This window comes from Pollicipes pollicipes, unplaced genomic scaffold (genome assembly GCF_011947565.3).
Source record: "Pollicipes pollicipes isolate AB1234 unplaced genomic scaffold, Ppol_2.1 Scaffold_5724;HRSCAF=6776_pilon_pilon_pilon, whole genome shotgun sequence".
Classification (NCBI taxonomy): Eukaryota; Metazoa; Arthropoda; class Thecostraca; order Pollicipedomorpha; family Pollicipedidae; genus Pollicipes; species Pollicipes pollicipes.
Window position 1 is genome coordinate 55938567 of NW_023596746.1, and position 23764 is coordinate 55962330.

At 54.5% G+C, this 23764-nt stretch overlaps 3 protein-coding genes across 3 annotated transcripts in view; 2 read left to right on the plus strand and 1 right to left on the minus strand.

Moving 5' to 3' along the window:
* The window catches only part of LOC119103241 (murinoglobulin-1), a 46277-nt gene extending 43348 nt beyond the window's left edge, over nucleotides 1–2929 (plus strand). Inside the window, exons 32-34 of the mRNA XM_037226682.1 lie at nucleotides 959–1138; nucleotides 1613–1822; nucleotides 2262–2929. Of these exons, the coding sequence (XP_037082577.1) occupies nucleotides 959–1138; nucleotides 1613–1822; nucleotides 2262–2413 (542 nt within the window). The 3' untranslated portion in view covers nucleotides 2414–2929. The remainder of the gene's footprint in view (nucleotides 1–958; nucleotides 1139–1612; nucleotides 1823–2261) is intronic.
* A 554-nt stretch (nucleotides 2930–3483) lies between these two features.
* LOC119103594 (WD40 repeat-containing protein SMU1) lies at nucleotides 3484–16283 on the minus strand. Its single transcript, XM_037227186.1, has 12 exons — nucleotides 16112–16283; nucleotides 12029–12095; nucleotides 11533–11676; nucleotides 10474–10588; nucleotides 9770–9958; nucleotides 9160–9276; nucleotides 8591–8700; nucleotides 7805–8028; nucleotides 6548–6649; nucleotides 5563–5755; nucleotides 4416–4568; nucleotides 3484–3927 (listed from the first exon to the last, which is right to left on the minus strand). Exons 1-12 carry the CDS (start codon nucleotides 16135–16137, stop codon nucleotides 3829–3831), a joined length of 1539 nt encoding a protein of 512 aa, XP_037083081.1. The 5' UTR covers nucleotides 16138–16283; the 3' UTR covers nucleotides 3484–3828.
* On the plus strand, nucleotides 16064–22928 carry LOC119103595 (protein NATD1-like). Its single transcript, XM_037227187.1, has 4 exons — nucleotides 16064–16095; nucleotides 20670–20842; nucleotides 21433–21545; nucleotides 22469–22928. The coding sequence occupies exons 2-4, from the start codon at nucleotides 20680–20682 to the stop codon at nucleotides 22583–22585; spliced, it is 393 nt and encodes a 130-aa protein (XP_037083082.1). The 5' UTR covers nucleotides 16064–16095; nucleotides 20670–20679; the 3' UTR covers nucleotides 22586–22928.
* Nucleotides 22929–23764: the final 836 nt, after the last annotated feature.

Below are 23764 nucleotides of genomic sequence, written 5' to 3' on the forward strand. Positions count from 1 at the left end.
AACCATGCTCTTCAGTGAACTTTGTGCACAACCCGGTCGATCGATATATAGCCGGAGACGTTTACTCGCTGTTACATCGAAAATAAATGCAACATTATCGGTCAAAAGCATTTTATTGCCGACTATGCTGAAGCAGAGTGGAGTGCCGCCGCCTGCCTGGAGACTTTTACACGTAGAATGCCACGATGTATTGTGCGAGGCTGAGCAAATGATAGGTCCGCGCCAGGCTGGCCCTCCTGGCAATGCTCTCACTGGGTTATCTTGAAGCAGGCACGCGCCTGGCGTTGATCTGTGTGCGTGACAAGCTGCATTGCTCAACCCGTCGCCTTCGTTGCATGGGGTCCATCTCAGCATGCTGGCTGTTAATACGGCCATGTCCTATCAGCATGCGCCGATAGTCCCGCATGTTTCTCTGCCGGTTCATGTGGACTCGCGTGCTAGAAAATGAGGACCACTGTAATACCGGGCAAGCTGACTGTTCTGTTTTCGCGAATCTTGTGGACGAGTGTCGTCCACGTAGACCGGGGATGGCCAAGTACGGTAAAGATGAACATCGCACGCCGCTTGCGTGCACATTGGGATCTGGAATGCGGCTGGAGGCGTGTTCACCGAACAGGCAGTTATTACCGGAGCTGATCATGCCGTGGCAGTCCGGGTTGCCGGCGTGCAGCCATCATCTGAGCGGTGAGTTGGTCGGCACCCTTCCCGCTGCCGCCCGCCGCACGCTGCTGCTCGCCTGAAAGCTCTCACTGTCTGTTGCACGAGCTGTCTGCTTCGTAGCGTATCGGTCATGAGTGCGCCCGCTAGACGAGACTTCTCAAAACGGCGATGACGAAGGCAGTAGACAGCTCCAGTGTCTTGGTCACCGCGTGTACACGGCAGCCCGGTCCGGACGAGCTCTGCTGTCGGTGCGTGCAGTCGAAGCTCGTGCCTCACAGCCAACCCGGTCCATCGTCAGCCGGGTCCGAGTTCCGCGGCTTCTTCCTACGGGACGACAGACCGCAGCTGCCGGAGGGCCCGGAGGGCGTGGCCCCTCGTCTGGCGCCGCCGCCCCTCGGCTTCAGAGGTGCCGAGCAGGGCGCACCGGCGGCCGACGGCCGGGAGGACGAGGAGAGCAAGGACGACCAGGACGACGACGGTGAGAGACGTGGAGCATGTCATTAACGTGGTGGCGAGGAGCCAGCGGTGAAATAACAGGGTAAATAGGCCACCTGGACTGACTTTAGTGTGTGACAGGTACCAGGGAGCAAGTGGTGGCGGCGTCAGGGTGCAAAGCTATCTACTCACGTTCTAAGCATGCGTTTTGGCATATCGCGGATTTCAGTTGTCAACACAGTCCATTACTGAATCACATGGGTTCCGCAGCATTATCCCCAGCCGACGACATGTTATTCTGTCCGTGTCCCAACCCACTGCTTTGCCCGTCGCACGCCACTCGGGGAGCGGCTATATCACTACTTCGACGCCACTAACTGCCAGCGACGTCACCCGCGCTCAAGCACCGCACCTTCCGGCGCTGAGCGGCGCCCGGTCCTCGACTCTGGCACCGGCTCACACCGCACTGAGCCGCCTCTGCGGCGTCGCTCACACGTCGTGGCCTGCTCCGCCGCAGGGCCCGTCTGTCCGATGTGCCTGGACAGGCTGCGCAAGGAGGACTTCAGCCACTACTTCTGCCTGTACGGGCGGGTGCTGGTGGCGACGCTGACAGAGGAGGGCACGCTCCATTACCGCTCCTCCTGGGCTCTGGAGGGCAAGCCCACGCGGCTCGGGGTCCAGCAGCCAATCGCCATGACTGACGGTTGCGGCTGCGTCCTTGACACGGGTGAGCTGCCTCGCGCCAGTGGCTGCTAAGCCCGCGTGCGGCGCACTCGGCCGCCACCGCTGTCGCTGGCTGCGTGAGCTGTCTTCACCGACCGCGTGTGCTGTCGCCGGCTGTGTGAGCTGTTTTCACCGACCGCGTGTGCTGTCGCCCGCTTCTTGAGCTGTCTTCACCGACCGCGTGTGCTGTCGCCGGCTGTGTAGGCTGTCTTCACCGACCGCGTGTGCTGTCGCCCGATTTGTGGCAGGTTGCATGTGAGATGTTTGACTCTGCCGGCGTGACAGTCCTCATGGTTGACGGCGTGGTCTTACGGCGCACCCGTCTAAGCTGTTACTGCTTCCGTCCCTGTGCGGCCCTGTTCCCATCTGGCAACTCCCTCTACGGGTGTGGGCGGTCGCTCTATGCTAACGTGGCTCCGTCGCCACCCACCCTGTGTGTGCAGGGAGGCCGCTGTACGTGTTCGGCATGACGGAGGACCAGCTGGAGCAGTCACTGTTGCCGCTGACCGACGAGCACGTGCTGGCGGCGGCTCCTGGCACCGTGCAGCTCCGCAAGCGTCAGGTGGAGCTGGCTCGCGAAAGGGGCTGCCAGTAAAGCTCGACAGGCTGCCGGTGATGACCCGCGGGGCTGCCGGTGATGACCCGAGGGTCTGCCGGTAATGACCCGCGGCGCTGCCGGTGATGACCCGCGGGGCTGCCGGTGATGACCCGCGGGGCTGCCGGTGATGACGCGAGGGGCTGTCGGTGATGACGCGAAGGACTGCCAGTGATGACCCGAGGGTCTGCCGGTGATGACCCGCGGGTCTGCCGGTGATGACCCGCGGGGCTGCCGGTGATGACCCGCGGGACTGCCGGTGATGACCCACGGGGCTGCCGGTGATGACCCGCGGGGCTACCGGTGATGACCCGAGCTGCTGCAGGCTTTCGCTGCGTCGGGCACCGGAGCCGCGCGACTGTCACGTGTGCTGATGGGCGTGTTTTGCATCGTTCATGGGAGGCTATACTGTCACGGTGCAATGTCCCGCCGCTGTGTACTGGCACATGCTGGTCCCGCGCGAGTTCGACGTCATGTTCACATTTTGCTCGACGGTGTTCCATAATATATGCATTACTATCATTTGCTGTGGCGGGTTATGACAACATCCCGCTGAAAATACTGCTGACTGGTTATGTCACTTGGGGAATCTTCTTTGCTTAGGGGACCTGAGATCTGAAGAGACACCCACCACTCACAGCACAATATTCCACGCAAATTAAACTGCCGCCCAGACTGCAGAAATGTGCATTGCAAGAAAACATTAGCACTTCCGTATCGTAACGAAAAGCCAAGTTTATCTAAAAATTATAAAAAAAAAACACTTACATGCAGATCACACTGGTATATCAGTCAATATCAAATTGTGACGAATCATCTGCTAGGGCCACGATGGCAGCGTGCGGGGTTCTACTTTGCCGGCGGCCTGAGGTGATGAACTCGCCGCACCCAGCAAACCACAAGAGCAAAGAATACCTGATAATATACCACCCTCTACTGCTGCCAGAGCCAAGGACTTTTGTGAACTTGGGTGGAAATGTCACTAAGATTGGTCATGGTATAGTCACGACTAGGCAATCAAATCATATCACGCTCTGCAGTTAAAAGCATCTGGTGTAAATGAGCACCCATTGTCTTTGTGAGGAGTGTATTGACCATCACACGCGTGACGCAGGGTTCCACACTGCTGCGCGCCGGCCATACGTCACCGCGCGCCGGCCATACGTCACCGCGCGCCAGCCACACGTCGCCGCGTGCCAGTCACACGCCACCGCGTGCCAGCCACACGTCACCGCGCGCCAGCCACACGCCACCGCGTGCCAGCCACACGTCACCGCGCGCCAGCCAAACGTCACCGCGCGCCAGCCACACGTCACCGCGTGCCAGCCACACGTCACCGCGCGCCAGCCACACGTCACCGCGTGCCAGCCACACGTCGGATGAGAGGTGATGAAATGGGACGGCCGGCGCTACGTTCACGGCTTCCAAAGTCGCAGCAGGCCGTCCTCGCTAAAGGTGCAGATCAGGTTCTGGTGGGGATGGTGCGTCACATTGATGACGTCCTTCTCGTGCACCTGCGGCGGCAAGAGCGGTCACTGACGGGTTTGGCAGCGGCCAGAGGGTCCCTGACGGGGCTGGCTTCGGCCAGGGGGTCGCTGACGGGTTTGGCAGCGGCCAGAGGGTCGCTGACGGGGCTGGCTTCGGTCGGAGGGTCGCCGACAGGGCTGGCTGCCTCGATGGCACGCCGAGGCGGTTCGTCGGGAAGCTCTGTCACGTAGCCCGGCTGGATGTTTGGTAACGCAAATGGAAGCAATGGCGCATCCGTGCCCTACGAGGAAATGGCTTAGTCTTCAAGTCAATGCAATCTGAGGCGTCCCGATGCATCGGTGCCTTTCAGACTCGCCGCATATGAAACCACACCGAACGACACGGCAGCGGCTGCGATGAATAAGTGGGATCCAACCCGTCAACGCACACCCCACCCCTCCCACAAATAGCAAATTATAATCCCACGTTGCTGGGCCCTGCGTCATAGCAGCGCATGAGGCGACACGCCGCTTACGTTGAGCGTCCTCTCCAGCTTGCCCGAGGTGGTGGACAGGCAGTATAGCACCAGATCCTCGCCCACTGCGTAGATCCAGTCGCCGTGCGGCGACACCACCGAGCAGACCAGGTCGCCGCCCTCACGCTTGCCCGTGCTGAACGAGCGTACCGTCTGCCGAGGCCAGAACAGACCCGCCTGAGTCGCCGCCCACTTCAAGTGGGAGAGGGAGGACACATCGCAACAACGCCGTCCACACTGCTGACGGGGCGGGGGGGCGGGGGGCGGCGGACCCCTCCAAAACAGGATGTTTCCGAAGCAGCGGTCGCGAGACAGACCGGCGCTAGGTGAAACTTGCGTATATGGGGAAGACTTCAGCTGCCCAGGCTAGTCAACCGTAACACAACTCACGAGGTAATATCTTTGCAGCTAATGGCAGCAGCTTAACACGGTTTTCAGCGACAAGAACATCATTTCGTTTTAAATTTGTCCCGTAAACTTCAATGCATTTGTTAGCAAGCTGATCAAAAGCGATATTTATGCAGTTTCACGATACAAACCATATATAGACTTCCCAATCAGATCAACATAAAACACGTCGGGCTTGTACTGACACACACCTTTCGTCTACAAGATGTAGGCTGGCGTCTGTGGCGGGTCACGCGCGCCCAAGCGCGAACCACTGATCTTTGCAGTGCTCGTGCCCGACTTTGACAGTCGACGCACGCCGAGACATGGAACAAGTCGTGCTCAGCGGCTGACTGCACCGTCCAAAGCACAGCTACCACATCTCGGCGTCGAGCGCGCGCAGCCAATTTATGTCTTCTTCAAAACGCACTTTTAATGTAAACGATGCGCCTGAATGAAAACATCGCGGCATGAGCGCTTCACTAGCGCGTGACCCAGTTCACCACAAGGCAAACACAGCTGAGGTATTTTCGGTTTTCCGCTGCCTTGCTCACCATAATTGCAAACGCCATAAATGCCGACCGCAAAGGATTTTACTTCCGAGCAATTTGCAGACGACGACACCGTGCTTGTGACAAAGATCGCGCCTCTGTCGCCCTTCTCCCCTCACGATCGTGTCTCTGCCGCCCCTATCCCGTACTGACCGGCGTCTCTGCCGCCCCTCTCACCTACCGACCGGCGTCTCTCCCCGTTGCCCTACCTGTCCGGTCATGTTCATGATGACGATGGTGCTGGAGCGGTTGCAGACGACAAAGTGCTCGGGGTTCTTGGGCAACAGCGCCACTGCGTTGACGTGGCACTCCTCGCAGCTGACGCCGCCCAGCGGCTTCAGCGTGTTGATGCACTCGGTGGTCTTGACGTTCCAGATCTTGACAGTGCCGTCCGAAGACCCGCTGTGGACGGACAGCATCGAGGTCGGCGGTCGGAGGTCGCGGGCAGGCGGGGCCGACCGCGACGGGGGAACGCACGGCCGGACTCCGACCCGGGCGCGTGCGACTCGCGCACGTCGAGATGCGCGCTCGACGCGGCGGGGGATCCAAAGGGGATCAAGTTGGATACGGGGGGGGGGGGGGGGGGAACTAAACACGTGCCGGCGGCGCGGACGGGCCGGCGGTCAGCGGCGGCCACAGTCACGCGGTGAGGAAGCTCGACGCATTGGAAAACCATCGCATCTGAAGACGAATCCAGATAGCAGACGAGCTCGACAGGCCGGTGCAGTCCTACCGCAGGCTGCACGACACAGGGCAGCATACATAACATCAGGACAAATACACTGAGGACTGTCATCATAACCTACCGCAGGCTGCATGACACAGGGCAGCATACATAACATCAGGACAAATACGCTGAAGACCGTCATCATAACCTACCGCAGGCTGCATGACACAGGGCAGCATACATAACATCAGTACAAATACGCTGAAGACCGTCATCATAACCTACCGCAAGCTGCATGACATAGGGCAGCGTGCCTAACGTCAGGACAAATACACCGAAGACTGTGACCATAACGCGATCAGTTGTAGACTATGCAAGTCTGCTTATTTGACGGCCAGCGACTTGAGCTACAGTCAGTCCAAACAACCCCGCACGCCGGTCGTGTGCACGTATATCCGCTCTGGTAGAATAGCACGTAATACGTCGGTAAACGACAGCGACCCGTCGACCCTGCGCCCCAAGCTGACCTGATCACGCAGTGTCCGTCCACACTGAATGTAGCGCTGTTGACGAACGAGGTATGCCCGCGGAACTCCTTCAGCGTCTTGCCCGACTTCAGACCGTGAATGCTGCAACGTACCACAGTCGAAATGAGATAAACAGTTTTCCGCTCAAGTGAAAAATCGTCTTACAACCTTTCCTTAACCGTCTTTGCACCTCAACCTAACTTCAATGGCTACACAGTATATGCGCAATTCAGACTTTAAAGCCTTACATCGTATGACTTTCAAACATTAATTGGGTGACGAAAGTCAAATTTACATGATGCTTGATCCCGGATGACACAGCCTCTAAACAAAAACGGAACGGTAATTAACTTCGGAGTGATACGGCTTTGCAAAATAATATAAAAAGTCAAGAAAGCATTTCCTGATAGAGCCAAACGCTGTTTGTCATTTATAAGCGGCATGGCACCGATATGACCTCGAAAAAGGTCATAGGCTATGACTTGTCAAGGTCAGATATTTTCAACATATACATGTGTAAAACTATGTAAACTGAGCTAGCTATAATTTTAAACGCGTGCTGAAACCCATTTACACATGATTCCGGCACATTTGTCGGGCGCGGGGTAATACGTGCCGCTGGTAAGTGTATGATAAGAATGATTTCGGCACACTTCATGCTGGGCAGCAAACTCCGTATTCAGCTGACGTTTGTTGTCTATCCAAATTGATTTCACAGCTTGAGCGCGACAAGGCGATAAAAATACTCCGAACGGTGAACAATTTCCGGCGTTTAGTTTCTGTTCCCACTTCTGGACAAGCGGATGTCGTATTGTCATTTCATTTCATTCCCGGTAGACGTGACCGAAATTCGAAATCACCGCTCGGTCACGGCCGGTGATTTCTCCTTATTGCGTGTTAAACTGGATTAAATTGGTTGGATGACAAAATACAGCATTTGTACGTGCTGGACACTTGACGCAGTACCACGCAGCATCGGCAACAACAGAAAAGCGAAGATCTGTTGAGACTGAGCTGATTTAGACCGCGACGGCGTACATCACGCGCAAAAAATCGCTTCAAGGGAAACTCCACGCTGCCCAACAATCCCTTCAGCATCCAACTAGCGTGATACACAACCAACGTCATTCCACTAGCCGACCATAACACATTAACACATTTCGCCCGGCCCGATAAACGCCCCCGACCCCGCGGGGGGGGGGGGGTGGGGTGTTCACCAGGAGGGCGCCCGCCGCTCGTCACCGTTCCGGCCCCCACCGTAGCGTGTTGTCGAAGGACGTGCTCAGCAGCTGACTGTTGTCACGCGAGAACTGCATACTCGTCACGCCCTTGGTGTGCGCCCGCTCGAACTTGCGCAGGCACTGGCCGGTGGCGATCTTCCAGACCTTGACGCGGCCCTCCTGGCTGCCAGAGGCCAGCATCTCCGAGTCGCGGCTGAAGGCCAGCGACAGGCACGCCTCCTCCATCAGCATGAAGTTGTCCTGCGGCCGCGGGCGGCGGTGATATCAGGCGTATCAGGCATCGGGGTCGCGGGTGTCGGTGGCGGAACACGCGCCACGCTCGCCGGCCGCGGGTCAGGGTCGCGACATGGGGCCACTGACGTGAACTAGGGTCACGTCCAGGGGTCGCGAGACAGGGTTACGGTGATGGGGTTACGGGTCACGGTAACCAGCCATGAGTCGCGAGTCAGGGTCAGCCTGATACATCGGATGTCACGTCACGGTCACAGGCCAAAGCCGTAAAAAGGTCACAGGCCGGACACGGACAGCTCCGGGCCACCGAATGGACCGCACGCCCGTCCAGTCACAGACGCTGGGAGGGCAATATCACTTAACAACGTCATCCGTTTACAACAGCGCGGCACGCTTACGCCCCACAGAATGAAAGCCCAGCACACACCACGCTACTGCCTGCCATGCCTCACGGCGAATGCACTGGTGTCACAAAACGTTGCCTCTCCGGCTACTGACGTCATCACACCCCACCTCGGCTGCGGCAAACAACTCAGTCGCCCCACAGGGGGGCCATGGCGGCGCGTCCCACCTGCGCCTGGTACTTGAGGTCCTTCCTGATCTTGCCCGTGGTGAAGTTCCAGACCTCGATGAAGCCATCCACGGTGCCGGTCACCAGGTACTGGCCGTCCGGCGAGAAGGCTGCGGCGCAGGCGCAGGTCACCAGTGGGACACGGCCGGCCGCTACCGGCGGGCCGACCAGCGCCGGGTGGCACCCTGCACCACAGCCGTCCCCCGGCACCAGCGAACACACTTTCCAAACAAAATGCGGCCGCAGCAATGGCGGCGACGTAGCAAATGCCTTGCTGTTGCCACTAAATATTTTACGCCAATTAAAGCCCCAATGAGGTCGGTGACATCCGCGAAATCCAGCTGCATCTGTGCGTGGCTGCGTCGGCTGCGCGCGGCGCTGCCGCAAGCCGGTAACAATAGCAGGGAGGGCCCCCCCCCGCCACTCCTTCAAACACCCCACAGACGCTAACGCAAACAATGCCATCACGGCGGCCCCAGCGGGCCTTGCCCATCGTCAGCACGCGCCACATGGTAATGTATCGCCTCTGCGGCCGTGACGAAGCCGCCGTCTACCGAGCGGGCACCCACCGGCGCACTCGGGGTGCGTCTTGCGGAACTTGATCTGCTTGGAGAGCTGCGTGGGGTAGGTCTCCTCCTCCTGTTCACGAATGGCGGCCTTGCCTCGGAACAAATCGATCTGGGTGCCTGTCGGCGAGGGGGCGTCACACACGGCAGCCTTCCCCCCACCAGCCCTGACCGCGCCCGCACACGAGTCTGGCCCGAGATCAGTCCCCAGAGCAGGACAGCCGCGGGCAGCAGCAGCGCGGCGAGCACCCCGTCCCCGCGCCTGCACGGTAACCTCATCCACTCCACCACCCTACCTCCACACTTGCGCTGTACCCACACCCACTCCACCACCCTACCTCCACACTTGCACTGTACCCACACCCACTCCACCACCCTACCTCCACACTTGCACTGTACCCACAACCACTCCACCACAAGGCCGCCGCGCCTATAATGTCCCTCCCCAAACACGCACCCCCTCCCCCCTCATGCCTGCACTGTCCCCATCCACCACCCCAGTCCCACACCCGCACTGTTCCCATATCCCCTTCAACACCACACGCCAACGCCTGCCCCCCTCCCCCACCCCAATGATGTCGCCGCCGAGGCGCATCGTCGGCAGGCCACCCACCGGGCGGCAGGAGGCCCTGGTGCTGCTGCCACTTCATGGCCTGGCCGAGCAGCGCCAGCAGGCGACTGGGCGGCACCACCGATACCTCGCCGGCCAGCGCCTGCGCGATAGCCGCCCGGCGCCGCTCCTTGCTCGAGCCGTCCGGGTACGCCTCGCGCGGGTCGAAGTAGGAGCGCGCCAGCAGGTTCTCTAGCAGAGGCGGCGGGGGGGGGGGGGCGGTCACGGGGCGGGGCACCAGTGGAGCAGGCGAGCCGGTAGTGTGTGCGTGGGGGGGGGGGGGGGAGTCGGTGGTGCGCGTCACTCTCGGTGAATCTGACACTGGTTAAGATCCGGTGCACTGTGACTCTACAAACATTTGTTTGGAACACCATATCAAACCACAGGGACGTGACTGACCACATTTCGTCGTTACAGCGATCTTCAAGCGCATCAATCGCTTTCGAGGCATCCGTTACAGCAGCCGCAGCAGAAACAAACGACTGCTGAGCCTGATCGCCAAGAACACGCTACCAGCTGCCCCACGCGGCACACCCCGGCCCGGTGCAGCGGTGCTTGACGACTGACACCGCCGTGGTGCTTGACACCTAACACGGCGGCCATGAAGGGCACAAAGTTCACCGCCTTGCAGCGGCCGCTACCTCTCCCCGCCGGCCCGTGACGGCGCCGGGCCCGAGCCCAGCCCGGCCGGACGACGGCGGCCTTACCCAGATGCACGTATCTGTCCGCCTCGTGCTGCTTGAGCATTATCATGGGGTCCGTGTTGCGGAGTAGTGAGCGCGCTGCACCCAGCTCGCGCAGCTCTATCAGCTCCAGCACCACCTGCAGCGGCGGCCGGTGTGTCAGGTCCGGCCCGCCGCCTCGACCGCCGGCGGGCCGGCGCGCCGCCGTAACGCACAGTCATCCACCTCGCCGCCGTCACCGCAGGCGCGCCGTCACAACACACAGGACATGCATCAGAACTCGACAACACACACAGCGCAGTGATCGAACGGTCCCAGCACGTATCGGGCAGTGGTCGAACCGTCAAAGCACGTACGGGAGTGATCGAACCGTCACAGCACGTACCGGACAGTGATCGAACCGTCAGAGCACGTACCGGACAGTGATCGAACCGCCCCAGCACGTACCGGGCAGTGATCGAACCGTCACAGCACGTACCGGGCAGTGATCGAACCGTCACAGCACGTACCGGAGTGATTGAACCGTCACAACACGTACTGGACAGTGATTGAACCGTCACAGCGCGTACCGGACAGCGATCGAACCGCCCCAGCACGTACCGGGCAGTGATCGAACCCTCACAGCACGTACCGGACAGTGAGCAAACCGTCACAGCACGCACCGGGTAGTGACCAGACCGTCAGAACACGCGCGGAGCTGGAAGGTTTGCTCGTCATTGCAAGCGCATAGTGGGAACAAGCCCGCCACAACACACACACACCACGTCACCAGAGATGCCAGAGATAGCGGCGTGGCGGCTGGCGGACGGCAGCGGCCGCCTACCTCTGCGCCATACTGCGGCACGGCGGCGGGCCGCGAGCCGCAGTATGGCGCGGCGACGGGCCGCGTGCCGCAGCCCTTCTGCATCAGCACCAGTCGCAAGCACGCCGCCCGCAGTCCCGTGCTGCGCTCGGGTTTAACAGGGCGGTAATTGGAAGCGTTTCCGCGACGCACTGTTCCACAGTTCAACAGAGCATCTCCCCATACCCCGCTATCACAGCAGTAGCTGCGCTTTGCGTTGGCGTCCTCTGGACGGGCCTCACCTGTTCGTAGAGATCGATGAGTTTTTTATCTGGCAGTTTGAGGGACTGTATGGCCTTGAGAACGGTGTCCCAGTGACCGTTGTTGATGTCTGCCACGAAGCTGTCCACCGAATCCACGGTGTTTAGTGATGTCGTTGTCTCTTCCTGCACCAGGAACACAAAGCCGATATTGAATGAGCCGCTGTGTGCCACGACTCAACAGCCCACCACACGAAGGACAATACATATCACACCCAGGCAAAGTTGCGCACTTCTGATTCGAACAAGGCGTATAATTTTACCCGCGTCCGATTGTACTGTGCTGACTGACCGACTATCGCGGCTATATTGACGGACAACATATAACATACAGATACACATACATGGTAGGCAGATACAAGTCAAAATTGAAGCACCTGCAAAAAAAAAAATTGTGCGCATAAACAAATGAATTTATGGTCAAATGTACCCAAGATCAGAGGCACAGCAAGATTTGGGACCAAGAAAAGCATATTACCTGCAGCGTCTGAAGTGTGCGCATCAGGTTGTTCTCCTTCAGATACTGCTGAATAAGTCGCACAACGCTGAAAGTAAAAACGGCGTCGGTAAACAACGTCTAAATCTCCTTTACTTTCTCCGGGGTCTTGCTGGCGACACCAGCCTTTAAGTCCAGAAGCTCTGGGTTCGAGTCAAACCGCATAAATTGCATTGGTCCCGTACGAATAACGCCACACGCCAAGTAACCAGGGGTTCACTTTGTCAGGAATCAGCTGGTTGTAACATGCACAGGTAGAAAATGACATCTCTCCATGATCCTTTTTGGCTGAATCTGCCAGCGGTCTGAATGCCGTTTTCATACCCACCACACTTCTTGGATGGCAGGTTCAAGAAGCAGCAACGGTATTTAAAGAAAAAAACAGTGAACGGTGCAACAACGGGTAAGGTGCAGCACAACTATACCAGCCGCGACCATCTCTGAGCTACCAGCACTGTCATCACACTGCCACTTGGATGAGCGGTTTAGCTAGCGGCCGGTGGCCGGCTGAACTCGACGCGCTTTGATGGGGCTGGGAACTGAGGCAAAAGCAAGTGAGGAGGCGAGAGAAGTGAGGCCCGTCAGAACTCAAAAATTAAGGGAGCTAGAAACACCACATTCACACATTAGACAAGTTTGTATGTGAGCCCACTTGTGTCAAATTTTGAGGATCTCAGGTGCTTCTGGCCTTCCTTTGCATAACATAAGGTCAAACATGCTCCAACCCCAATAAATGTCTGAAGTCCCCTTAGACCTCCTCACCCAGCCACCCTAAACTGTAACACCTCTACTAAGCAAAAGGCCACTGGTGTTCATTCCAGGTCAGTGGCCTTATTTTTCCTTCAGAAGGTCACAGTGACCACAAACCTACGAGGTAGTCGTAAATTTTCATTTAAAGATGCTAATGCTCAATGATACATTCCCCCAAACACAATGTTGGTCAGGGTTATTTTATGTCAGTGACAAAACCATCCCAAAATATCTGTTTTTTTGCACTCTGTTATCGTATCGGATCGAGCTATTTTCCAACAATTGTCTTTCCTAGAGGCAATGGCCTTTGGCCTGTCATAGGTCCGCGATCTAACGAGGTACATCTATCTTTATACTTAAAGATCAGTTGTTGCATTTCCTACAGGAATAGGAAGTTCAGCGCAGCTACGTTGCGCTAGTCGGGAGTTATTTTGAGAAAGTTACAGGGTCAATTGACCCACCACATGAGCATTTGTAGAGGTACAACAGGTATCACTCCGCAGCTCTGAGTTACATGTCACTCATTCAGGGCAATCCAAACAAGTGAATGACAGCATTAAATGGGTCTAGTGGCAATTATCTTATTGTGTGACAGGTTAAGAGTGCATTTGAGCTGGCTCACAGGAACAAATATACTCAGTTGCTGAGAAGTAGAATTGTGCACACACAAGACTTCATTACAGTCCAGACCATGCAGTACTACCCACCTCATAATTTGAAGCATATAACATCTGAAACTGGGGTATCAAAAACAATGTCAGATGAAGCAGCTCATCACTTGAAGCAATCATGTCTCAATGTGAGACAGCAAAAACAGTTGTCAGATGAAACACTTCCTGAGTGGGGTTAAAAGTACAACTATGGTCTAACAGTTGTTGCAGAGAAGCATATGCATAATACATCTTAAGAGAAGGCATCTGAAATGTATATTGTGTGCCCAACCTATCTTGAAAAGTAACATGCATCTTAAAAATATGCTTCTCAAACTCAATATGACTTTTAGAAATGCAACCAGGTGATAGTGTTGACTAATTTGAAACATACTGATAAATGGCAGACTAGCCAGGGGGAGCTTTTGGGGCTTTGATCAGCATATTAGCACAACCTCTATCTGTTCTGGGGCGATATTTTAGAAGCTAACTGCACTGACAATGGCACATTTCCTAAGAAGTAGATCTTTAAATGACAGCAAACATCAATGCTAGTCATCAGACAACAATAGTTGATCTGATGAAATGGATGGCAAAAACCATTGATGCATAATATACAAATACATACAAGGTATATATCTGAACACTTTCCAATGTTTCAAGACCTGAAAGCTGAATAATATTGATATTTTGTTTTTGTACCAATGCAAAAAGCCTACATAACACACATGCTGAGCACCCTTAAAAGTCTATAGAAATGATCTCATATTTGTGCTTTTTTACTCCATTTCAATCGAGCTGATGGCAGCTAAATCTATCTCCCCATTGCTAGTAGACATTCGTGTGAAATGAGTGGACATTTGGATAGGTGGGCATCACATATTTATGTGGATTACATATTTGACCATGGGTGAGCTATGAATGTGTGGGGAATGGTTGAATGTGGATGGGCAATCTGATCATTAAGATCCTTCAAGAGTGCTATGTCTGCAGCTGTTGCAGCTCAAGGCTAGAGATGAGGGATGTAGTTTCCCACTATTTGGGGAAACAGCCTACCATCCTTGATATGAAAGTCAGCCCATGGAGGATCCATGTAGAAAAAGAGCTATTTGGGTAGGTTTTACAATGTTTCCCTGCTTAGCTCCCTCTCACCCCCCCCCCCCCCCCTCACACTCTGAACTTGTATGCAAAACTAAACCTCTTGTGATGTTATGCCTGAAGACATTTCTAGTTCAAGTAAGACATGCAAGATAGGGGTGTAGTTAGACAATGGGAGTTAGGGGGGGGGGGGGCTGGGCAGTGACCAATGGTCAAACCTACCCACAAAGTATGCCATCAAACATTGTTCTTCATACATCTGGCCCACTCTCTTCTAAAAAATGAGGGAGCTGGAGCACAAATAAATAGGAAATGATGCACCTAATGACAGAAATATGAGCTTTCTTTAACAGTGAACAGTTTCACAACTAGCATTTTAATTCCACTGCATGCAGATGTGATTAAATATAGGTAAACATTAATATCTCTACCAATTTATATCCTCAATTTTATATACGTTTTCCTCAAACCATGGATTCTGAAGCATGATCTTGTACACGTCTCTTCAACACCCACTGCATAACTGCTGTTGATAGCCCATCAATGAATACTCAATATGAATATGCTCAACAATGCTCAATATGAACATGAAAGTGCCATTTGCCAAGAACACTGGCTAAACCAGCACCTAGCTCAGCCTTCCCGCCCCCCCCCCCCCCCAAGTACATGCAAAAGGTACCATTACTAAGATGACTCCCTTTATATATAACGGGTAATCCATGTGCTATTGTATGCTCCCCACATCATACTAGTTTCATACTGGTGCACATTATCACAAAAATCTGCACTTAGTGATGTTTCATCACTAAGGCACATGTTCATTACAATTTCCTGCACCACTGTGTTTCCTGCACTACCATATCAATTGCATGTTGGTGCACATTGGCACTTAAAACAGCATTCTCTGATGTTTCATCATTGAGCTGATAAGGAATAGAAGGGGTTGCTCTCACAAGCATGGGCTTGGTCATGCAAATAATTAACTTATTTACAAATGTTGTGCCATAGGTATTCCCTTTGCCATTGCACACAGCTCCCCATGGCAAGGTGAATAGGGCATAACTAATGGTCATGGCCATAAATGTCATGTATCATAATAATGCCTGCTCCCATAATGTTCAAAACATGGCCCAGTTCTGGGAGATTCCAGCCTTATTAACAGAATACCAACTGGCTGGGATTATGCCTGAAATCACCTTGAACATAATCTTATTACACGGTGTTGACTCGTTAATGAGACCAAAAAAGCTACCCTCCTGATGATCCTTTTATTTCATGTCATTTTCTATTTTCCACAGATATAATATACACAACTAAAGCCATTTTGACTCATTCGTAAGTGACTACATCGCATTTCCGAAAATTCGCATATTTTGGAACATGTGCGCCAAAAACCACCATACGACTGTCTACCGAACTGAAAATACGTGCTTAGGCCCAATGACAGAAACGGGCCAATGCCCCGCGAGGACGCTACCATCTACCGACTCGAGTTCCCACAGATTTTAGAAGACGCGGCGTAGCGGGGGCGCCGGCTGCGGGCGACAGCAGGTAAGGTTGTACTTACTCGGCGGATTCAATTTCGATGGCCATGTCGGGACCTCCAAGAGTCTACCTAAGATAATAAACACTTTTTCAAAGAGGCTCAACGCGTATGCCTTAAATGTAACCACGAACCCCGCCAGCAACCTATCCCGCACGACCGCGGAGCCCCGGCGGCCACGTTTGGGGCTCTTCCTCATCGGTGTCCAAGGTTTAAGGACGGATTGTAGTTGTGCAGTAGACATTGTTTGACGTCATAGTAATTGACACGACGCCATGAAAATAAAGGAAACGAGAGGCGTCAAAAGCTCCGCTATAAAATTGAAAACGTGGATTGATAAATGCGTAAATAAATATTAACGCTAAGAAACAAGAGATAAATTTGAACCTTTAGCTATTGAGACTATGGACCGAAAAAGAAAACGACTAGAACTATCGAAACTATCTAAAACCATCGGGACCATGCCATGTAAATACGCCATGCAATAAATTTGACACGCTTGCTTGGCGCTAAACTGCGTATTCTTGTGCTGTGTTTAAGTATTCGGTGGCAATTTGGACTATCCTCGCATGAGAAAGCTCCTTTTCTTCTAATCTGACATTCTTTCGAAAACAATTTTTGCGTTTCCCGGAGCCAGTAGTTGTCACGCTAGCTATCCCGTTACAGAAAGGTGACGGTCTCTCCCTAGAGGTAACTGCCCCCCGTGCTCACCCTGTGCGCTCGAAAAGTACCGGATCGTGGCCCCAACATCCAGTGCCGGCGTTTTTCTGACAGCGCCTTTCTTCGGATTGGCCCGTGACCATGCTGAACATGTATTCCCAAACGTTCGACCCTTGGCCGTGTGCTCATCTACCATCTGGCTTGCGTACTATGTTTAAGAAAACTAGCCCTTCTTGGTAGTAGTCACTAAGGCTTGCTCCCGACCCGCTCGCCCCCTGCTGTCCGCTTGGTCCGAACTCACCAAAAAGTACCTGTAAGTTGTAAATTGGTCCCTTTCGTCGCCGCGTTTTACGCCGGTCTGGCCCTCTCGGACGGTTCTGCGAACAGAACAAACTGCATCCTTCCGGCTTTGAGTGGGCCGAGTTAGGCTGGGCGCCCTCATAGCCCATGGGTGCCACTGTGTAAAATGGGGGGGGGGGGGGGCCGGGCCAAAAGTCTGGTGTAATCTACCCCGAAAACCTGATTGCTCCCATTCTAAGCTGCGTTTCCGATGCTGAAGTAAAGCGGGGATGAGGATGAGATGAGAGGATGGGCGCCATATCCTCATTTTAGTCGACACGCCCTAATTTGTGGTATTTAAAATTGCTTTGCTGCGGAGGAATGTTCCCTGTTCAAGGCGATGTGAAGCCGTCTTACGCTAAACAGCTCAGAATTTTGAGCGATTCACAATTTTTTTTTTAAAGCTTAGTAAGGGAGCACTGGTGACTACTGCTGTACCTGATCGCCTTGCGAGTGTAGGTACCGTGTTGTGGCTGTAGGTACCATGTTGTAGGTGTAAGTACGGCGTTGTAGGCGTAGGTACCGCTTCTTAGGTGTAGGCATCGCGTTGCAGGTGTGGGTACCGCGTTTTAGGTGTAGGTACGGCGTTGTAGGTGTAGGTACGGCGTTGTCGGTGTGAGTACCGCATTGTAGGTCTGGGTACCGCGTTGTAGGTGTGGGTACCGCGTTGCAGGTGTGGGTACTGCGTTTTAGGTGTAGGTGCGGCGTTGTAGGTGCAGTTACGGCGTTGTAGTTGTGGGTACCGCGTCGCAGGTGTGGGTACGGCGTTGTAGGTGTGGTACCGCGTTGCAGGCGTGGGTACCGCGTTGCAGGTGTGGACATCGCGTGTTAGGTGTAGGTACCGCGTTGCAGGTGTGGGTACTGCGTTTTAAGTGTGGGCACGGTGTTGTAGGTGTAGGGACGGCGTTGCAGGTGTGGGCACCACGTTGTAGGTGTGGGTACCGCATTTTAGGTGCAGGTACCGCGTTGTGGTTGTAGGTACTGCGTTGTAGGTGTGGGTTGTAGGATTCAGGTGCCGTTGGCGCTGATCCAGTCGATTAGCCAGCACAGCCACGATTGGGCGACAAATAGATACACTTGCCACTGTTTTGGGGCAACATGGGTTTGCTTTTATCTGGGCCAGCCTCTGCTTTGAAAAGTTGCCGCCTATTGCTGTCACTTGTCCTCTATTTCAATCCAGACATGATCATGTGACAAACGCGTCAAACACACCCAGACTCGTCCAACCTATGAAGGAAATGCTATGACAAGAAATGAGGTGCGTACCTAATATTATTTGGCACACACTGGCTACCATACAAACTTCTCGATGCTTAGCATACGAAAAGTTAAGGTAATTAACTTAAATCTATCCGGCCCATCGCTCCCTCTTTCCTCTTGTACATTGAGGGGCTCACGCCAGCATTCAAGGAGCTTATCCCCCCCCCCGCCCCCACCCACCACCCTGAAAGCATATCAAGTGATGCCTCTACCCACGAGATTTGACTCCCACTATTGTTACGGCATCGCCGGATGCTGACTGCGCATGCGGTCGCCCTGCCAGCCTCCCTGGGACTAAGGGATTGTTCAATTTAAATTAGCCCACTGGATACGCCCCCGGACTGACTTACAGACCTTTAATGCAGGGAGAATTATCGGCCACCTTCCGTGCTGGGGTTGCGTTTGCCGCATCCAGCGCGACCCGAGTGAAAAAAACACGTACAACTCGTGAACAGTCCTTTCCGAAGCGTTGTTTTACGCCAGTTTGCTGACCGTTCTCCCGTCCAAATGTCCCCTGCCCGGGTTGGCCGAGCTGGACCGAGCCGGATGACCTCGACATTGACCGCCTGCTTTTGTCACCAAACCGACCTGTACCGGCCATGGCATCCAGGTCACCGCCCAGCCACACTGAAGCCCCGTAGCTTTACCTGCAGTCCGTGTCGGAACATGCTTATGGGCCGTTAGCAGAGGGAGCAGTCCCTGCACCCTCCTACGCCAGGGCTGCTTTCGTTTTCTCATCGCGTCAGGTCACACCAGTTTCTGATGTAAGACGCCGTGAAATCCTGGACCCTCCGCCACATTGTCGCCGCTCATGTGTCTCAGTGAAGGTTGCGCGATAGGCTTGCTTTCCGAACGCCTCGAACCGCGCGCATCTGTGGCCATGTGCTCGGTGGGTGCGGGAGCGGTCGGGCCGGCCTCGCTCCGCGCGTACTCAGGAAGGGTGCAAGGGATGCAGGGCCGTACGGGGCCCGTGGGGCCGGGTCCCTGAATGTCAGTCGGAGAGCTCTTGCACCGACTGGGGACCTCATGGGACAATGCGAACCTCTGTGTTGACCAGAGGACACCAACACCGGACGCTCAACTCCTTGTCGGACTGAGTCCTGGAGACCCATTTCCTAAGCAGGGACAGTGTCGGTGGCCGCCATTTGCATTTGTTGGGCCCTTGAAGGAAGGAGGTGTCCCTATGTCGGTCATGGGCTCACAGTGACTAACGCGAGGGATTATGTATCATAAGTGGGCCCCGACTTGGCCAGAGCACATTTGCTGGGCAGGGATAGGGACGGAACCCTGAATGTCAGGGGACCTTTTGCGTTGGTCCGGCCCTCTGACAATGACAAAAATTGAGGACTTACAAGGAGAGTCCGCGGGAGACAGTGGATGGCCCCTGTGTTACCTGGGGTCTCCAGTACACAGTGAGGCTTCTATGTCATTTTAGCCAGCGGCCCGATTGGCCAGACTGGAGTCTCTGTGTCCTGTATTGGATCACCTGCGGCGATGGCGGATTTCTGCATCAGTGAGTGGTCCTTGGCCCTCCTGAGTGGGATCGGAATGGCCATTCAGCCCGTGGCCGGGACAGAGAATGTGCCCCCAGCGACACACCAGACGGGGCGGAAGCCCGAGCAATTTGTTCATCCGTGATACAAAAACCTTGCCTCAATCCTTCCGCAAACTACAGGAGGAGAAATGGTGCATGCCCAAGTGAAAGCAAGCAAGCCAAGCCAAGCACCACAGCCGTGTTTTCCATGGCGTGATCCGTCTCTCTATCCACCCCCTCGACTACTTCATGTGAATTTGCTGGTGTCAGAACGTTTACTCGCTTTGTACCGGATCCCCTCTCCAAGCGGATTTTGCACACTCGCTCCGAGAATGAATTTGTCGAGGACCGTCAAAGGGGCACAGCCAGAATAACCCGCTCCCGGTAAGAAACAAAAAGGCACTCGGCTGCCAACAGAATTTAAATTGATTTTATTGGCTTAGAAAGTACCACCGGAGTTGGGTCTCAGGGGAGAAGGGGGGACGGAGAAGGGCTCTAACCTGGTGATGGAGGCGTAGTGGCTTCTTTTTCAGGCACACTTCACAGTTGCAGCCCGCGTCGGCACTGCGATATCCTCGGAGGTAGTCGGTCCACACGCGAAGGATCAGTCACCTGTTCGAGCCGTTATTATCCACTCCGTCGATCCTTCTCCCTGGTCGTCGCAACACGCCCGATCATGCATATTGGAAGGCGTGAAACCAGCATCCGTGACGAAAACGCTTACGTAAGCGTACACCTGCACCAAAAGAGTCGTGTGCTTTTATCCCGGTCCGCCGTGTGCTTCTGCAGACCTACGGCGATGCTGACTCGGGCCGCGGCGCGGTCCGGACGTGCTGTGGTGCGGCCCTCGGCGTCGGTAGCGGCATCCTCGCGGCACCAGACGGCGTCCGCGGCCGGCCAGCCACTGTCTGTACAGCACGACACCGTCGACCGCGAGCTGTTCATCGAGCTTCCCGGCTCCGGTAATCGTCGGCATGGGCTCGAGACGACTTGTGGCCCTGGCCTCCCGCGCCCACCTCCGCCTCATCCTGCAGTTCCGCGGCGCCTCTTGGCAGCACGGGCGGGCTGAAAACGTCAGCCGTGGTTCGACCCAACGGCCATGCAGGCTGGGGCGCCGATGGCAGTCTCGCCTGAGGACGTGCACAACCCGACCGGTGTCCCGGGCGGAGTACGGCTCGGGCTTTGTGTAGCCCAAGCCTCTGTCTGATCCCTTTCATTTGAAATGATCTGTGAAGCATAGACCTAGGAGCAGCGGCGGGGGCTAGGGGGAAGAAATCATTCCCCACTTTTCATGTCAAATGTCAACCCTCATGATGATACAAAGAAAGGATCCATGTCAAAACTGGCATTGCACCTGTTCCTCACACACTGAGGCCTTTTGATACCTATACCATTAAGACTAAAAGGGCGCCAACCTGACGAGAGGATGCTTAAGATGTTTCTTGTGCCATTTTCAGATTGCTGATTTAGAAACAAGTCCTAGTCATTGTATGCCCGGCTCTGTGGTTTTTCCACCAGACAATTCACAGTTCTGACTGGCATTTCCTGGCAGACGAAAAGGCGTACCTGCAGTATGAGCACGTGTCGGAAGACGTGCTGGACCTGCAGCACACGGTCGTCCCGAAGTCCTTCCGGGGGCGGGGCGTAGCGAAACTTCTCGCCAAGGTCAGTGGAAAGGCCTGGCAGCCATCAGCCCACCGCGGACTGGATTGCAGCCCTTTTTCAGTTTTCAGCAAACAATTGTTTTATGTTAAGTATAGTTATCCTTACAGCTTTCCATTCTCGGATTACGATGTTCCATGTTAGTACTCAAACGTCATTGCATTGCACCGCTTTTTGTGGAGCCCAGGTGTACTGTCGAACTCCCGTGGCGAACGACGATGGTGAAGGACATGACTCGCGTATTTGTTGTGTTGGCGCCAACTACCAGTTTGTGTTTGGCCTTTGGGCTTACGCTTCGTACCCTGTCCTGAACACTGCGCACCAAATGCTGCCGTCCGATCTGTTGCCATAGCAACGGCAAACAGTGGTCTTACTAGCGGGCAACCAATGAAGACAAGAACTAATAAATCATGGGCGGTTGGGTGACGTTGGCGGGAGCATTGGTTGACAAGGTGATAACGCCCCAATGCCTGTATCTTAAGCACCAGAAGATCGATTCTGTCCATGTGTGAACAATGGTGCCGGTTGGTTTTAATGCAGATGGTTTTGAACATGTCTAAAATTTCCGTGTCTAAAATTATTTTTTTTAAGTGCAGTGCTTGATTCATTGTTAGTTATTGAAAGCAGTATACTCGTGGAACGGTTCATTTATGGTGAAAATGTCTGCTCCTCGATTTTTGACCGTTGGTGGATTTATTTCTCTGCCCCCTCTGTACATAAATGAATGCCCTTCGCTAGCTCCAACGTGGCAATTACCATCTCAGCTCATCAATTGATATGCGTTGATAGTTTTGTGATTTCACGCAGGCGTTTCTCACAATGTCACAAATGTACATATCTTGTGCCCGCGGCTTTCTCAAAATCTCACAGGTGCACCGTTAGATTCATGTTTGTAGACCGCTTCATCAGCTTGATGTTGTTTGCAGGCTGCCTTTGATTACGTTATCCTGGAGGACAAGAAGATGAAGCTGACGTGCTGGTACCTGCAGAAGTATCTCAAGGATGACCCATCCACCGAGTATGCCAGAAGGCTGGTGGAATAGCCGAGTGTAGATTTATTGGATTCCATGGGGCTGGGAACAGCTGGCAAGAGTGCTAACTCTATTTCGATATCGAAGGGAGCGGTTACATTATTATGGCGCGCTGGACTGAGGGGTGGTGGCGCGCAGGACTGAGGGGTGGTGGCGCGCTGGACTGAGGGGTTGTGGTGCGCTGGACTGAGGGGTTGTGGTGCGCTAGACTGAGGGGTGGCGTCGCGCTGGGCCGAGGGGTTGTGGTGCGCTGGACTGATGGGTGATGGCGCGTTGGACTGAGGGGTTGTGGTGCGCTGGACTGAGGGGTGGTGGCGCGCTGGGCCGAGGGGTTGTGGTGCGCTGGACTGAGGGGTGGTGGTGCGCTGGACTGGGAGGAGGGGGGGGGGGGGGGGGTGGCGTGCTGGACTGAGGGGTGGTATCGCGCTGATGGCATCGTCATGTGGCTCTAATCGGGATGTGAGATGACATGTCTTTGTGTCTCGGGTTAACGGAGTTAAAAAAAAATGGAGGGAACCCGCATCAACGGGCTGGTAGAGGCAACTCGTGCCGCAACACGACCGTGGTGGTTACTTCTCGAGTAAAAGTGAATGCATGAGTGAAGCTAACACTGTGTTGCTGAACTCGTATGCGTTTTTCTTGATTTGTTTCGGAAATCGCCTTTGGTACCAACAATGCTCTCTGCGGCGCGGTAGCAACTCAACAACTCATCCAGTGCTGTGTTTGAAAAGTTAGCAATGGATGGATAAACGATATTAGTGAGGTGCTTTCATATCACGTGTATTGGATTGCTTAAGCTTAATCGTTGGTAAAACATGCGAGGTCCTTCCCACCCGCATCGTCTTGATGATGGCGCGCTGGACTGAGGGGTGGTGGATATGTTGTTTGCACCAACTCTTGAATAGACCATGATATTGGGTATTTTTACGATGCTCATCGGATTCCTTGCCATGCTCACTGGATTCCTCCATATTTGTCATTGGGAAAAACGAAAAGTAGGGAAATATCCTGTAAACAATGTTGTTTGCAGACATGACCATTGTCAACTGGGGTGTTAACGACCGTTAGCACCGGCCTCAGCTCCGGTCGTCAGAAGAATAAATGCAGACCCATGGCTCATGCTCATGACTCACGACTCATGCTTGCCAAGAGCGCCCTAATTCCACCTCTACTTTCTTCCAACTAGCGGGA